Raw genomic sequence first — 16,028 nt, 5'->3', positions numbered from 1 at the left:
GGAGTCAACTACAACAAGATGAAGAATCCAATCAAAGAAGTCAATGGAGTCAGCTTCTGCATCAGCTATAGTGGAAACTTAGACTAGTAATAGAAGGAAACCTTTTCCCCACTGGCGGAGCGTTGTGGAGACCATAATGGGCTCCGGCCCAGTCTTATGAAAGTGCAAAAAAATTACTAATACATCTGGCCCAAGCCCTTCCTTGCATCCGGCCAGAACTAGATCGACTCGTTCGCTGTACTCGTCTTCGTATACGCTGCGTCCGCCTCATCGCCTGGATTAGCTCCAGTTCCTCCGTCTGTCCGTCTCCCCAAATCCCCCTTTCAGGTCTTGCTCAAATCCCCACGCTAGGAGAGCTAGCAGCTCTCTATTTCTTCTAGTCCGTGATAAATCCTTGCTAGCTGCTCTCTGTTTCTCCCTCGAATTTTCAGATCGTGGTATGAATGGTCTTGCTCAAATCCCCACGCTAGGAGAGCTAGCAGCTCTCTATTTCTTCTAGTCCGTGATAAATCCTTGCTAGCTTCTCTCTGTTTCTCCCTCGAATTTTTAGATCGTGGTATGAATGGTGGTTAGAGCACATGGCGCCGTCCGCCCGGCGTGGTCATTACTAATGCAAAGTTATTTTTGCCAGTGCAGAATCAAATCGAGTAATCGACCAAGGTATCAATGAATTATGTCATGGAGTGTTTAATCCCCTTGCTGATCTGAAACTAGAGAATCATCATAGGTTTTTTTAGCAGCACATAAGACATTAATTTATATGTGTTGCTTTTCTTAAAACTGATCTATTATTTTTTGTGTAACACCATTAGGTAGCTCCTTCAAGTATTCCAAGACAAAGCCATGGATAAATATTACAAAAGAAAACGAAATGATGCAACTCCTGATGGTTCTTCTGGACATGAACATAAACAATTGGTATTGGTTGTAGTTGAACAACCTACACAAAATGAAGAACAACGGGGAGCGAAACCGGTCATATTTGAAGGCATTGAGTTATTGGAGCGAGATCCTGCCTTACGCCCGCAAATTTGGCAATATCCAGAACATGTGAGAGATGAAGTACGCAAAGCTTATATGCAGCTAGGTCCTATGCAGCCCAAACTAAAGAAGTACAAGCCTTCTGGACCACAAGGACATCAAAGACGTTTTCAGTTCAGTTGGTTCCATCTATTTCCACCATGGTTGGAGTATTCCGAGAGCAGCGGTCGTGCGTACTGCTTCTTTTGCTTTCTCTGCAGCAAAAACATCAAAAAAAAAGTGGTTTTGATGTCTTTACTGTGCTAGGTTTTGATGGCTGGAAGAGAGTGAATGATGGAAAGAAGTGTGCCTTTTTAGCTCATGTTGGATCTGGACCTTGCTCACAGGCTCACAGCACAACAACGCAGTGAGAGACTGCCAAGCTATATTGAATCAGTCAAATCACATAGCAACCATTATAGAGGTGCAAAGCAACAATGATAAAGAAAGAGATCGATTAAGGCCGAGAACATCAGTTGCAACCGTCAAGTGGTTAACAGTTCAATCTTGTGCTTTTAGAGGCCATGATGAAACAGTCGGGTAAAGAAACAGAGGGAATTACATTGAAATGTTGAAGCTTCTTGGAGAATTCAATCCTGATATTGCAGCTGTCATTTTGGAGAATGCTCCACGTTGTTCCAGCTACATATCTCACGAGATTCAACAAGAGATCTTGAGTATCTATGCAATGAAGGTTAGAGCTCATATCCGTCGTGAAATTGGAGATAGTGGACGAAACATGTGATGTGGCAAAAAGAGAGCAAATGACAATTGTTTTCAGATTCGTTGATAAAGATGGAGTTTTACAAGAGCGCTTCTTTCAGCTGTTACATGTAAGGAACACCAAATCATTAACACTAAAAGGAGAGTTATGTGCTGAATTATCGAAGCATTTCTTTGATGTCCAAAATCTCCGCGGGCAGGGGTACGACGGGGAAAGCAACATGATGGGGGATTTTAATGGATTGCAAGCACTTTTCCTCAAAGATTGTCCATATGCATATTATGTCCATTGTTACGCCCATCGTTTGCAGCTTGCACTTGTTGCTGCATCTAAGGATGTTGTTCCTGATAGCCAATTCTTTCAGAAACTTCTATTTATCATTAACACAGTCGACTCCTCTTCCAAACGACATGATGAGTTGCATGATGCCCATATTCTTGAGCTGGCACACTTGTTGGATATTGACCAAATTGACACTGGTAAATGGGGCAAATCAGATCAGGGCACTAAAGCGGCCTGGAGACACAAGATGGGGATCTCACTTAGCTTCAGTTTCTAGTCTCATGGATATGTTTAAAGTGGTTAGTTCAGTTCTGCAAACTATTGGCTCTGATGCAACAACTGGGTCAAACCGTGCCGATGGAGATACCGCTTTCAACTACTTGACCTCTTATGAGTTTGCATTTGTCCTATGTATGATGAGAGAAATATTGGGAATCAGTGAAGCGCTCGGAAAAGCTTTACAAAAGAAATCACTGGATATAGTAAATGCAATTCGTCTCGTGTCTTCCACTAAAGCTCTTCTAGAACAAATGCGGTCAGATGATGGTTGGGAATATTTTTATCTCCAGGTTGTTGAGTTTTGTCCTGATCATGGCACTGATGTTCCAGACATGAATGAAACATACATCCTACGTGGTGGTCGTGCTCGTCGCCAGCCTGACCATTTCACGAAGGAGCGTTATTTCCGAGTGAAAATATTTCGAGCAACATTGGATAGCCAGCTGACTGAATTAAACCTAAAGTTTAATGAGAAGGTGATGGGTCTTTTGTCCATAAGCGGAACTCTGATTCCGAAACATGGATTTGCATCCTTTAATGCTAAAGACATATGCAAAATGGTTGGAAAATACTATCCAGCAGATTTTACACAGCAAGATATGATTGGATTAGAGCACCAGTTGATTCATTTTGCTCATGATGCTTCCAACAATGAAGACTTGAAGAAGATTTCAACATTGACCTCACTTTGTTGCTGCCTTGTTGTTACAGGACGTCACATGATCTACAATTTTCTTGATAGATTGCTTCGCTTGCTTATTACTCTCGCGGTTTCGACCGCTAGTGCTAAGCGTGCATTCTCTAGCTTGGATAATTATCTTGCAAATAGTTTGCTGGTACAAGTAGAACGAGAAATTGCTGCACAATATAGCTATGAAGATATCATGGCGGACTTCAAGGCTCGCAAGGACAGGAGAGCAACTCTGTAGTTAGTATCCAACTCCCGTATCTAGATTAGTTTGCTTGTATTTTGGTAGATCATCTTTTGCTTTGGAGTACTAAATCTGAATCACTGCTCCATTTACTGCTCTAATATGGTATTATGTAATTATGTGAACATATTGTATATATTGCATCAGTATATCTTTATATGGCTATTTTTCTGTTTGCTTGGTTACACTTTTGCAAGAATTGCGTGCAATTTTTTTAAGCTTTACAAGCAATTGGCCCTCCCTTTGTTTTGCGCCACGCTCCACCACTGCTTTTCCCTAATCTTAGCACCTAAGTAGCTAGAATTCTATAGCAAGTCTAGTATCTCTAGAGATAATGATAGCAATAAGATAGACTACGAGTCGTTCTTCTGGAGCTTTATTTGAAATTTTACCTCACTATAAAGTATGAGGTTGTGTTGATCTTCTGTAAACAGTTCATGTATCCTTCCATAGGCATACCTTGGACTCGCATATGTTTCTATTGTACCACTCTGAGAGATGTAATATGAGTGGAACAGTGTTTCACTTGTGTTATGTCAACAACATGCGTACTACACCATGAAGTGGTATGCTGTGTCACCACAGGTACCAAACTAAAGCTTTTTTTTAGACATACCGGTGGACTGAAGATCAGGCTTCACATACCCAACTTCGTTAAGATATCATTGATCATCAGCGAAAAATATTTAGAAGACATGCTCCAATTTTATTAATTTCCATTTACTTTTATTTAAGTGTGATTTGAATCGATCTTCGCATTTGAGGACGAACTTATTCTTTAGTGTTTCCATATTCTAGCAGAGCCCATGCCATATCATAAATACGGTATACTAGATCATAATAGCGCGCTTTGCCGCGCCCGTCCATTTTATTGACAATGGTAAAAATTTACATAAAAATACAAATTTTAGTAATATATAAACAAAATATGTTGGTTAAATTTTGTGCGCATTATTAGATATATAGTTCTTCATTAATAAAAGGGTTGGCATTGATCTAGGTTAGTTGTACTATATGGTATTTTCTCTCCGCCGAAACAGAATCAATATTGATATTGTTAGACACGACACCAAGATATTGAAGAAATATCCGCAGGTTGTCGGACAGCCTATTTGTTTTTTAAGATATATTCACAAGTCGGAACATAATTGGAAGTGGGATATCATCAAAGCAACTCAAACACAACAGAAACAACTACAACCATCCCAAGTCTATACATAAGTATTACTTGCAAAGTGAACTTACATAATAGTTGAAAAGATATGTCAGAAACATGATTTTAGCCTGCTCTTGATAAGTGTACATCCGAAAGAACATGTTACAATAAAAAAGCACATTAAATGTTATACATTTTGATATTCTCAAATGTGGCATGGCAAAAGAAACTGATACATTACAATTGTGATACGAAAAACTTTGGAGGGTAATATTTCCAATCAAAAGATAATCTTGAGAGGATAAATGTAAGGGGGACTTAACATGGATCAGAGAACACAATTACTAATCTTGGTCAAAGTCCTTGTGCACGTAAGGATTATTAAAAGGAAGTTTTGCTTTATGTCTCACCAGAGGAAAATGTACCGATTGGACATTGTCTTGTTTTAGCTTCATCTCCTTAAAATTTCTAGCACGCATCCAACTCACTACTCAATTGAATGTACCGTGGAGAAATCCTAAGAAAAACAAAGTTCAGTGCATAGTGTCCACAGAAGTCAAAGATTTCTTATGCTACAAACAAAAATAACATGATCAGCATAGTGGCCACAGAAGTCAAAGATTTCTTATGCTACAAAGTTCAGCGCATTATCAGCTATTTCTTTGCTATGTCTCTCAAATCACACTTCATGATTCATACATGAATATTATGCTTTAAAAACTGATATTATTATGATAAAAATAGCTAGACACTTGTAAATTGTCATGAACATATTTCTTTTACATAATCTGTTGCATAAATCAGCAATAAACAGGGCACACGCTGGCAGTAGCGCGACATTAAAAATAGACATATAGGGGCTTATCATCAATGTTGATTGGCACCCGACACCAAATCAAACAACAACGATATCCAGAGTGGCCAAAGCATCATTGAATCAGGGATATATACCCATGCCCAGAAGACTAAGTGATAAAAAAGTACAACCATTGCAAAAGGGTGGAGGCACACAGACATCCAAACGTCTTATCAGGTAACGTGCAGCTTCCTCTTTGAAAGAAGTTTCTCTGCTTCATGTACTTCAAATGTAGGTTGTCATGACTGGACATAAATAGAAAGCTACATGTAATAAAATTGCAAACATTATACAATGTCTTGGTTTGGACAATAGAATTTAACTGTAATATCACAACAGTTTCAGAAATCAAACATTGTTGACAAAACTTCCTTGTATGTTTCATACAGACATTCTTTAGCAGTAAGTTCAGTATAAACTTTGAGAGAATTGTCGAAAATAGTCTCAACAATATTCCTATTTAGAAGAAGCTTCCAGTGCATGATAGATTTCCTTTGTTATAGTAGCTACATATTGACAAATGAAACAATAAGCAACTGGTTCCACAATACATATATGATATACCCAATGGTAAAGATAAACTTCATGTTTACATGAGGCCTAAGAAACTACACCTAATAAAGGATCTCATATCACCTGATAAAAGAAGAAACAACAAAAGTCTAGCTTCAAGAAAGTAAATAAAAATTGTGATAATATTATCTAGAGGATGGTATTTACAACCCATCTACCATGAAATTAATATGCTCGGATGTAAAGAAACACTCCTGAAATAACGTTGTATAATGTACATAATTCAGAATTCTTCAGAGAAGGGAAAGAAAAATGCAGGACAATATCTGAACGTATGTATTGAAATTGAAAGGGCATGAGCCATGAGACATACTTAGAGGTCAAATGAGACATGAGTGAATTTGCATGTGAAGGACTCAAAAATCCTTACTAACAATGGATTTTAGTTGCTCCTAAGTTATTACCTTAACATACCATCAAAACTGATTAGAAAGTACATATGAGACGTGTTTGATTTATAACATGAAATGAACTGTCGAGAAAAGGAAAACCGGAAATATACCAATGGTGACCAAATTGATAGTATACAGTTCGCATTCGGCCATGCATTTTGATATTCAATTTATTTTTACATAGGGTAGATGGAGGATATGAGGCTACCGACTCTTCTGAATATTTCCTGCAGTTAAGCACTTCCCTTGAAAATGATTCATACATCGTTCCAAAGATCCATTGAACCGGAACTGGTGTGCCAAAGTGCAACCTAGTAATATTTGAAACTATTGTGCCAGTAATCTAAAACAACATCAGAGCTTGCAGATAACAAGACAGAGAAAAGATAATGGGAGCAGAGAGGGAGAGCTAGATCGTTGAGCAGAGGCGGATTACCTCCAAGCTCACAATACTGTTGGAGAAACAGGGTGGCGATGAGGCCAAGGCGAGCAAGGTGCATATGGCGGAGTTGTCACTTCACATCCAATGCGTCGTTCACTGCTGCTTGGGTCTAGAAAACTGCACTTACCAGGGTTAAAATCCAAAACTAAAAATAAGAACATAGGCAAAACCGTAGAAATCGACTTCAGATAGAGTGCAAAGTATTGCAGTTTGAACCTTATGCATAATGCGATACATTAAATACCAAAATAAACCACTTTGGACAGTATAGGGCCGATTGTTGTGGTGAACTTGAGTATAACAAACTAAATATCGGGTTGATTTCTGCACCAAAGCACAGTGAAAAAACATAAATCGTACCAATACAACGAAATTCTAAATTCCGTCAAATGGTAGCTCTAGAAGGAAAGGGCGATGGCCATCGTATCTTTCACTTCATGCATGCCATTCAACGCTGCCTTTTCTTGCTTTGCTGATAAAGTGGAATTTCTCACTAAGTGTGGCGATGCTTCGATTCAGCCTATGGAAGAGATGCAGTGGTAAGGGAGCTTAGGTAGTAGACGTCGTAGTTCTACAAACTTTTGATTTGAACGTATGTACCACCAAGAAGATACATACCTTAACAAATTGAAAATCCTTCATATATATCAAGGAATATTCGAAATCACCATAACTTGAACCAATGCATCAATTCCTAAGCCACTGATTCCACAAATTCCTTCAGCAAGTTGCGGACATCCCTACCTGCTCTGGTCCGTGAACTCCATAGATGAAATTAGCAACCTGCAAAATCAACACACGGCTAATTCCCAATTGATTAATCTAACAAGTGTGATGATGCCCCGGGAAGAGGTATGGAGTAGTACGGTACCTAAACCAAAGGGAAGGGAAAGTTTTGCGCGAAGAAGCAGCGGTGCTCGCATCACCGCGGAGAAAGAAGGCCACCCTGATGGGTGAGGAGGAAGGGCGAGACTGCATTCGCCGTCGTTGCCATCACCTGGTGCCGCCTGTTGCAGGGTATGTGAGGCAAGGCCGGTGGAGCAGCGCAGCAGAATACTTCACGCCACCACCGCCTCCAGCCGACAATGTTTAGGGCCTTGGAGACGCTGCGAACCAACACAGAGGAGAGGACTTTGAACCGGGAATGGATCACCCACGTGAAAGCTGTTGCGTAGCTGTGGACGCTCCCACTGGAGGTCGAGATGGGGGATGGAGTGTCGCCGCTCGAGGTCGCATTCACCTATGGTGCCGGATAGCAGAAGGGAAGGCAGCGGATCCGTCAGGGATATGAGGCGGCGCTGCAATAGGCATAGAGGAGAGGGAAGGATGGATCGAGGGTTCGGTAGCCAGCCAGCGACACGGATAAAAAAGAAGGCCTCGAAACCTAAGAGTCTTACTCGGCCCGATTAACCACAACACTCCTAGCTCGGTCAGCGGAGTAGCAGCCCATCAACGCTAGCTGGCCCTATTAGACGTAAGTTCGATCGGGGTACCGATTCGGCAAGGGCAAATAGATGTGGATCATTGGATTGTCCGATCTAACGGCTTAGAACGTCCGGACGCTGTGGTGACCTCCTAGTGGTTCCATTGTACTGGTTACTAATGAGTTACTGTAGCCAGCTTTCACGGTATTTTTTTTACTGGATCAGTTACTAAATAAAATTGCATCTCAACTCCAATAATGACCTGCTTTTCCCCTGCGTGCCAGCTCGCTGCTCGGCAACTGACAGCTCGGATCACACCACCCCAAGGCCCAAACCCAACGGCTCGCAGTCGCAGCCGCACCAACCGCCGTTTTCCTCTTCCTCCTCGCCCCAACCGCCGCCCTCCTCGCCTCCACCGGAGGAGCTGCTTCCCGCCGCAACTGGGCGGATCCCGCGAGGCGCAGGCGGAGATCCAGTAGCCAGCAGTTCAAACGAGCCGCCATGGCGGCGAGCGACGTGCCCATGAGCCCCGAGCTCGAGCAGGTCGACGGCGAGATCCAGGACATCTTCCGCGCCCTACAGTGAGCCAGATCTCTCCACCTTCTCTTTTTGGCCGGGGAATGCTGTTCTTCCTTCAAAAATTTTGGTCTCAATTTCAGCTAGCAAAAGTTAACTGCTCGACTGCGGGCATCAGATTTAGCCAACTCGTGTTCAAACTATGCCTGCTTGCTTCTTTGCTGGTTGACTGATTCTTATGGGGGATAAATTTTTTTGTTTGTTTGCTGCAGGAATGGGTTCCAGAAGATCGACAAGATCAAGGACTCTAACAGGCAGTCCAAGCAGCTGGAGGAGCTCACTGGGAAGATGAGGGAGTGCAAGCGGTAGGTCTGCCTGAACCCTGCCATCTGCTCTGATGATGCATCATTGCTGTTCCTACTTGAACATGCAATTTTCAGATCTTCTGCATGTGGCTTTGGTTACCTCTTTACATGGAGAATGTAGCACTGCTGAGTTCGCATACCATGTCTAAAATTTGTGCAAATTTGCTGCGACTTCTTGCAGCTTAATCAAAGAATTTGATCGTGTACTCAAAGACGAGGAGAAAAGGAACACTTCTGAGGTCAACAAGCAGCTAAATGACAAGAAGCAATTTATGGTGAGTAGTTTCCTTCATTGCTGTTTTTTGTTATGCCATATTATCACACATGTATAATTTGTAAGTTCGTGTGTTATAACAGATCAAGGAGCTGAATTCCTATGTCACCTTGAGGAAGACGTGAGTACATGTTTCAGTTTCTTTTATTCCATCATGTAATTTCTACCGTCCCAGTGTAAATCAATTGCTGATAATCGATGTGCTTTGCAATCTTTATCATGTTGCAGGTACCAAAGTAGCCTTGGTAATAAGAGGATTGAACTATTCGATGCCGGTAATGACCATGTGGCTGAGGACAACGTTCAAATGGCATCAGGTGAAACCGATTGTCATAAGGTTGTGTTATTATTATTATGTGCATGTAAAGGGTAACATTCTCATCCAAGTAGCTCGTTCTTTTTGCAGAAATGTCAAATCAACAGCTCATTGATTCTGGGATGAAACAAATGGACCAAACAGACCAAGCTATCGAGCGTTCAAAGATGGTGCGCTGCAAACTTGCACTTTCTTTTGTTGGCACCCTTTAATAAGGAATTTTATAAAAGTGCCAGAAAATATATGGAATTTATAGAAAGTGTTTTGTAGGTCGTTGCACAAACTGTTGAAGTTGGAGCTCAAACTGCTACAACTCTAACACAACAAGTAAGTTTTCTGGAACGATGAAATGGCTGCAATTTAATTTGAATGTTTCTCGTTTTCAAATATGTTCTCACTGGGAGTGGGGCACTATGTTATGCCCTTTTTATGTTCAACAGATAGTTCAACTGTGGTTCGTAGTCTATTTCTCCCTTTCAAGTATATTCACAGCACTTACTTAAACTAAAAGCAACATTCATCTTTATTCAAGGAGCTTACGTAAGGAGTTCCGATCAATCTGTACTTTCCAGAGCAAATTGGTCTCAGTATTTGACCAGAGGACCACAAAACCAGAACCAATGGATCTATGTACAATAAAAATGTTATATGGGTCTCTATAAACACATTCTGTAAACCTTAATAAATAGATTAAAGAATCTTGTTTCTTGATCTGTTAGAAGCTATGATTTGAAGGTCAGTTTTGGTAAGTGTCATGTACTAATGGAAATGTGTCATGCCCTAGCTCTCTTAACTTATCCATCATTTTCAGACTGACCAAATGAAGAGAATTGGTAATGAGCTAGATTCCGTTCACTTTTCATTGAAGAAGGCTAGTCAAATGGTGAAAGAGATTGGTCGCCAGGTTCTCTTGCCCTGTTCTTTCATCTTAGTTTGAGTTGCGTGAAGAGAGAATTGCAGAGACTTACAATTTTTGTTGTTGCAGGTTGCAACTGACAAATGCATCATGGCGTTTCTGTTTCTGATAGTTTGTGGTGTGATTGCGATCATTGTTGTCAAGGTATGATATGAACTGTGTTAGTGTTCGTATTGTACTTCAATATGATTAGTTGGTAGTTGAGGGATAAGCCCTCGATAAGTAAGGTTCGACTAAATGCGCCCCTCCAGTGATCGGAAATCCTTGTGCAGTCAGTTGAGTCTCCTGCAGTTAGCTAGTTTCCTCATATGAGTATACCTTGTAGATAGTTAGCTAGTTTCCTCATATGAGTATACCTTGTAGATAGTTAGCTAGTTTCCTCATATGAGTATACCTTGTAGATAAAATGTCCAATGAAAAAGCGGGAATAACCAAAATCCGTGCATAACCTGTGATGGAGTTGGGCACTTAGCTGATGTCCTTATAAGAGGATACATTGGAGATAAAATATGCACTGAAAAAGCATGCACAACTTAGTAAAGTAAAAAAAAATTAAATCACATCAATTTTGGGAAGTAAAGGTGGGGAAGCCAAATCCCCTCTGGGGAGTCAGCTCCTGCACCCATCTAATTTCCTGATTATAATATAATTGGAGATAAAATATCCCACGACAAGTGGAAATCTCATTTGGATAATAACATTAAAACAAAAATAAATATGGCGCATAGCAAATGGGAAATAACATTAAAACAAAAATAAAATCTGATTAGGTTACTAAGATTAAAACAAAGCAGCAGCACTTCAATGGTTGGGAAATAAAGGTTGGCAATCTTGACAAAGTCTCTAGCAGCTGATTTAATATCTTTGCATGCATGCACACTGCCTTTTCTTTTTTTGTGAAACCATGATATGTTATTTTCTGATTTGATATCCGTGTCTTTCTCCCAGATCGTCAACCCACATAACAAAAACATCCCAGACATCCCAGGACTGGCACCTCCTGCACCTCCAGCACAGAACCGGAAACTGCTATCCATAGATGGTTTCAGAATGCTCTGAGCATTTGGGATGTCTTCTGCAGAAGCCAAAACACGCATTGTTAACTCTTCCATTTGAGCTTGTATAGTGTCTCCTATGTAATTTTCTTCAATTGGTTCATTCTTTCGGCTTCAGTGTTGTTAGCTTCAGATCATTGGTGGCACTTCGGTTGTGTGTGTGCCTTTTGCAAATCACCCAGCTTTCTTGGTTGTGTATATGCTTAGTGCTGAGAAGTACGAGATCGATGTTGTCCATTTATTTTCCTGGTCTTTGTGAATTATAAGCATGTGGCTTTCTTGGTTGTGTATATGCTTAGCGCAGATCCTCGACTAGCAGATCGCTGAACATGGATTATCAACTATCAAGGAACTCATCAAGGGAAGCTCTAGCAGAACTGCAGAAGGGCATGAGGAAACCCGTCACTTGAACGACCCGAGACCCTCTTGTATTTGTCGTGCAACATCTAGGGAAGTGCCACATCGGTTGTCGTTCCCTGAAAATACTCACCTCGGATCTCTCCTGTAGCAAAATATCCATGATGCCTTTTTTTTTTTTCTGCAAGTGAAGAGCCATGATAATAATTTCTGTTTAATGGGAGATTCAAATTTAGACAAATCTTTAACATCCTTTTCGAGACGGATGAAGTAGAAATGACTGCTATTGGCATATATATGGTAAAGAAAAATCTCTTGTCAATATGTAAATTTACCTGCGTCCCCAGCATTCCTTGTTTTTTTTTCATTTCCGGGTAAGCTTCTGGCGGCACTTACGAGAACCATGCACTAAAATTTTAAAATAGCTCATAAGGGTTTATTATGGAAATCCGAAAATTCATCATTTGAAAACCTGCGTGTCCATGGGTGGGCCCAGGATTTATTTAATGGGTATTCAAAATAGAAATAATTACCAAAAAAATTGCAAAAAGGTGAAATGATTAACATAGTGAAACTATGCTTCCTATCAACTCTAGAAATGGTTTGTATACATAGTAGACCTGAGTTTATGGCTGTATCATATAATATGAAAAGTTTGCCATTTTTTTTGGCTATTCACCTGAATACCCATGAATACACATGGGCCCACCCATGTGCGTGTCTCCTTTCGGTTGTTTAAAACAAGTTAGGGTCTTTAGACAGGTCAAGAAAGAGAATGGAACCACCTCGACATTCCAAAAGTATTCTTTCAATATTTTTACTACCCACTCCGTTCCAAAAAGGAGGTTGAAGATATGTTTAAATTTAGATGTATCTAGAGGGCATGCAGTTTTGGCACCCGAGCGCATATGGTCTTGTTATCTGAGCCATTGAAAGCTGCTGCAAGATCTGTGTCGGACGCATTAATGAAACAGATACTAGCTGTGGTAAATGTGCTATACACGCGTGGGTGCTACAATGTGACGGGAACAGGGTGGAGGATGGCGGAGCACCAGGCCCGGCGCTGAGCAAGTGCAACCGGTGCAACCGCACTGGGCCCCCAAGTGCTTGGGGCCCCAACCCAGGATAGTTTACTAAGGCACGGAATGAAAGTAGCCCATTAGTCCATTGCTAGCTACCGTACAGTACAGTCCTCTGATCCAATGTACGATTTCTTCTCCAGGTCTCCTCCTTCGTCTTTTCCTCTGACCTGATCCCTTCTCTGTTGGCGCCTCCTTGTTTCGCTCCGCAATCATGGCGCCCCACCAATCCGTTGTGATTACTGTTTGTTTCCCAGAAATTAATGGAGGAAGAGCCCCGATTCGAGTTCATCTGGTGCTCTCCGAATTCCCAAATTCTCTATAGGCTTTGATTTTCCTTTCAACTCGATGCAATAGCAAAGACACGGGGATTTGCAGATTGCCGGAAGCCAACGTGCAGCGCCCAGCCGGGCTGTCTCAGAGCAGATCGGCAATCTTGCGGCGTAAAACACATGAAGCAAGCAGCTCAGCTTCTGCCTCTGCGGCTCTATCCGACTATCCGACTACCTTCAGGTGCTTTTCTTTCCATTACAATTTTACGGAAAGTCTTTTTATTAAATTGAGAATTGTTGCCACTACTAAGAAGATGCGTACTTTGTGTTCTTAATGTATGTTTTGAGTACTTTATTTACGGGAGAAATATGCCGAGATTTTACTGCTTAATGAAATTGTTACAATCAGCTAACATTAGCTGTAAGATACAGTGCTACCACCCAACGCATCATTATTTCTGCCTCCAGCGCATCATTAAAATGGGAGAGCAGATTTTATAAGCTATTGAATTATGAACAAGTGATTTTTTTATAATTATATGTGTATAAAAGGCCCATTTTATTGTTTTGCACCGGGGCCCCAAACATTTCAGGGCCGGCCCTGCGGAGCACGCAACCCGGGTGTTCTAGACCGGTGGTCCAGAAAAAGATTCGACCTGCAACGCAACTTTCCTCCCTTGCTCACATTCTCGCATGCAATGCATGCATCTATAGGCAGCTCGTTTGTCGACGACACAGAATAGCTTCCGCGATCAGTAAGTCCGATGGCGGGCATCAACCACATCGCTCACAACGGGCGGCCGTGGCCACCGGCTAAGAGCATGTCTGACAGGCTCCGTATTTTTTCGCCCCTTAAAACGCGAGTAGAGGGTCCTGTATTCACTTTTCGCCGGCCAAAAATTCGGACGAGTAGCAGCAGAACCCGTATCCCTAAACTGTAAAAGGGCATATTCCTAGAATATGTCAAATCAACTTTTTTTCTTTTTTTCCTCTTCTTCCTCCTCCAGCCACTGCCCCTACCCCTACCCCTGCCCGTCGCCCCCGCCCGCCCCGGCCCCCTGCACCAGGCCCTGCCCCGCTCCGGCCGGCCGCTGCCCCTGCACGCTGCTCCGCCGGCGAGGTCGGCTATTGAATCCCGCTTTATTATACACAAATCTGGGCTACAGGGAGATGATTCCAATACGCCACGCCAGTTCGAAATCAACAATCATGTATGATGTATCTGCTCAATTATAACGGCTAGCCCATTTGGCAGCTGGGGACAAGGCAGGCAACAGCTGAGCAAAGTTCCTCAAGCGAGTGATTGGCGCGTACGCACAGGTCAGGGGAAAGCTTCACGCCGGCTACTCGCTGCGGGCGTGGCTGCTCTCCGGCCGGCCGACGCGCAAGCACGAGCGAAGGCCCAGCTCGCCCAGACGAATGCGGACGCGGAGAGGCCCAGCTCGCCCAGACGGCAAGCGCGGCTGCTCTCCGGCCGTCCGACGCGCGAGCACTCGCACGAGGCCGAGCTTGCCAACGCGGACGCCCTGCGGGAGTGGCTGCTCTCCGGCCGGCCGACGCGCGAGCACGAGCGAAGGCCCAGCTCCCCCATACGAACGCCCGGAGAGGGCCAAGGCGGCGGCGGCGCGCGCTGGTTGGGCGGGAGCTTCATCCGGCGAGTCTGGTACAAGTTGTGTTTTTTTGAAAGTTCAGCGCGTCACGAGTGAGGGGTTGGCCCTCTATCCCCGCTCCCACCCCGTACAAGTAAGGGGCGAAGACCCGCCCCGTAATCGAAAACAGCAAAAATTGGACCGGGGGCCGTTTTTACGGGATCTGCTAGACGGCCGGGTAGAACCGAAACCCGTATTTCAGCGGTTATTATACTGATTTGGCCCTTTTACGGGGTCTGTTAGACCTGCTCTAACAGCAGCCTCGCCGCCGAGCAGGTCATTCGGTCAAATTACTCAAATGAGATGTACTCCTATCATGTATGCGACGCAGCGACGTTCTTTGATCATCTTGATGCATGGCGCCTGTGAGCCATACGTGAATGTCCATTGTCTAAGCACGCGCGCATGCACCTGTACGACAACGCGTAGCTTTACTTTTTTTTTTTTTTTTTTTGGGGCGCATGTGTTGATGTAGAATGGGAGTAGGTCCGCTCCTTGTAATTATCGTATCGTGTGCCCCCATTATGACGTGTGGAGTTGTACACTATGGCCAGATCGAATGACGGACGAGGTGTACGACGCCCATGATGAGCTTGACGACGACCCTCTTCCGACGTGCTCCAACTTGGCGGATCCTGGGTCGATCAGAACTCTAGATGGAGGACACGGCGAAGCTCCAAACTGATCAGCTACCACATCTTCATCAACACATCGAGGCGTGGAAGAATGAGACTTTGATGAAGCACGTCGGGGACGTCGTATTGGCACCAAGCGGCGTAGTCCACAAGAACCACAACGTACGATGAGCAGAGCACAACGAAAGATGTAGTACTATATGTAGTTCTTCAGACCGGAGGTGCGGCGGCGCCGGCTGCCGTCGCTGCTGTTGAGAATACTAGACCGGCCTCCGGGGTCCGGGCTGCTACTACTGAATATCCCGATCACTCGCACCTTCTTCATTTTATAGATAACATGTACTAGTATGTTTCTTGCAAGGAATTGCAAACGCGTGGGGAGTATAACTCATGGTGTTCTGTATGGCATCGAACATGAAAGATACTGGCGTGCGAGTGGATCATCTCCAGTTTGGCGAGGAATGGACGCCGGTCAGCGACGTTGGCACAGGTCTATGCAAACCCGCCGGCCTCT

General features: G+C 43.1%; 1 protein-coding gene across 1 annotated transcript; it reads left to right on the top strand.

The window, feature by feature from the left end:
• The first annotated feature begins 8,475 nt into the window (after positions 1-8,475).
• Positions 8,476-11,812, top strand: LOC124674359 (novel plant SNARE 12-like). Its single transcript, XM_047210399.1, has 10 exons — positions 8,476-8,661; positions 8,869-8,961; positions 9,143-9,236; positions 9,319-9,356; positions 9,464-9,552; positions 9,642-9,721; positions 9,822-9,878; positions 10,363-10,455; positions 10,537-10,611; positions 11,416-11,812. Exons 1-10 carry the CDS (start codon positions 8,582-8,584, stop codon positions 11,524-11,526), a joined length of 810 nt encoding a protein of 269 aa, XP_047066355.1. The 5' UTR covers positions 8,476-8,581; the 3' UTR covers positions 11,527-11,812.
• Positions 11,813-16,028: the final 4,216 nt, after the last annotated feature.

The sequence above is a fragment of the Lolium rigidum genome, chromosome 7 (genome assembly GCF_022539505.1).
Source record: "Lolium rigidum isolate FL_2022 chromosome 7, APGP_CSIRO_Lrig_0.1, whole genome shotgun sequence".
NCBI lineage: Eukaryota > Viridiplantae > Streptophyta > Magnoliopsida > Poales > Poaceae > Lolium > Lolium rigidum.
This window is presented reverse-complemented; position numbering and strand designations above follow the sequence as displayed.

Coding starts and splice junctions, on each gene's coding strand:
- LOC124674359 (XM_047210399.1), top strand. CDS start 8,582: ATGGCGGCGAGCGACGTGCCCATGAGCCCCGAGCTCGAGCAGGTCGAC. Junction 8,662..8,868: donor GACATCTTCCGCGCCCTACA/GTGAGCCAGATC, acceptor TGTTTGCTGCAG/GAATGGGTTCCAGAAGATCG. Junction 10,456..10,536: donor TGAAAGAGATTGGTCGCCAG/GTTCTCTTGCCC, acceptor TTGTTGTTGCAG/GTTGCAACTGACAAATGCAT.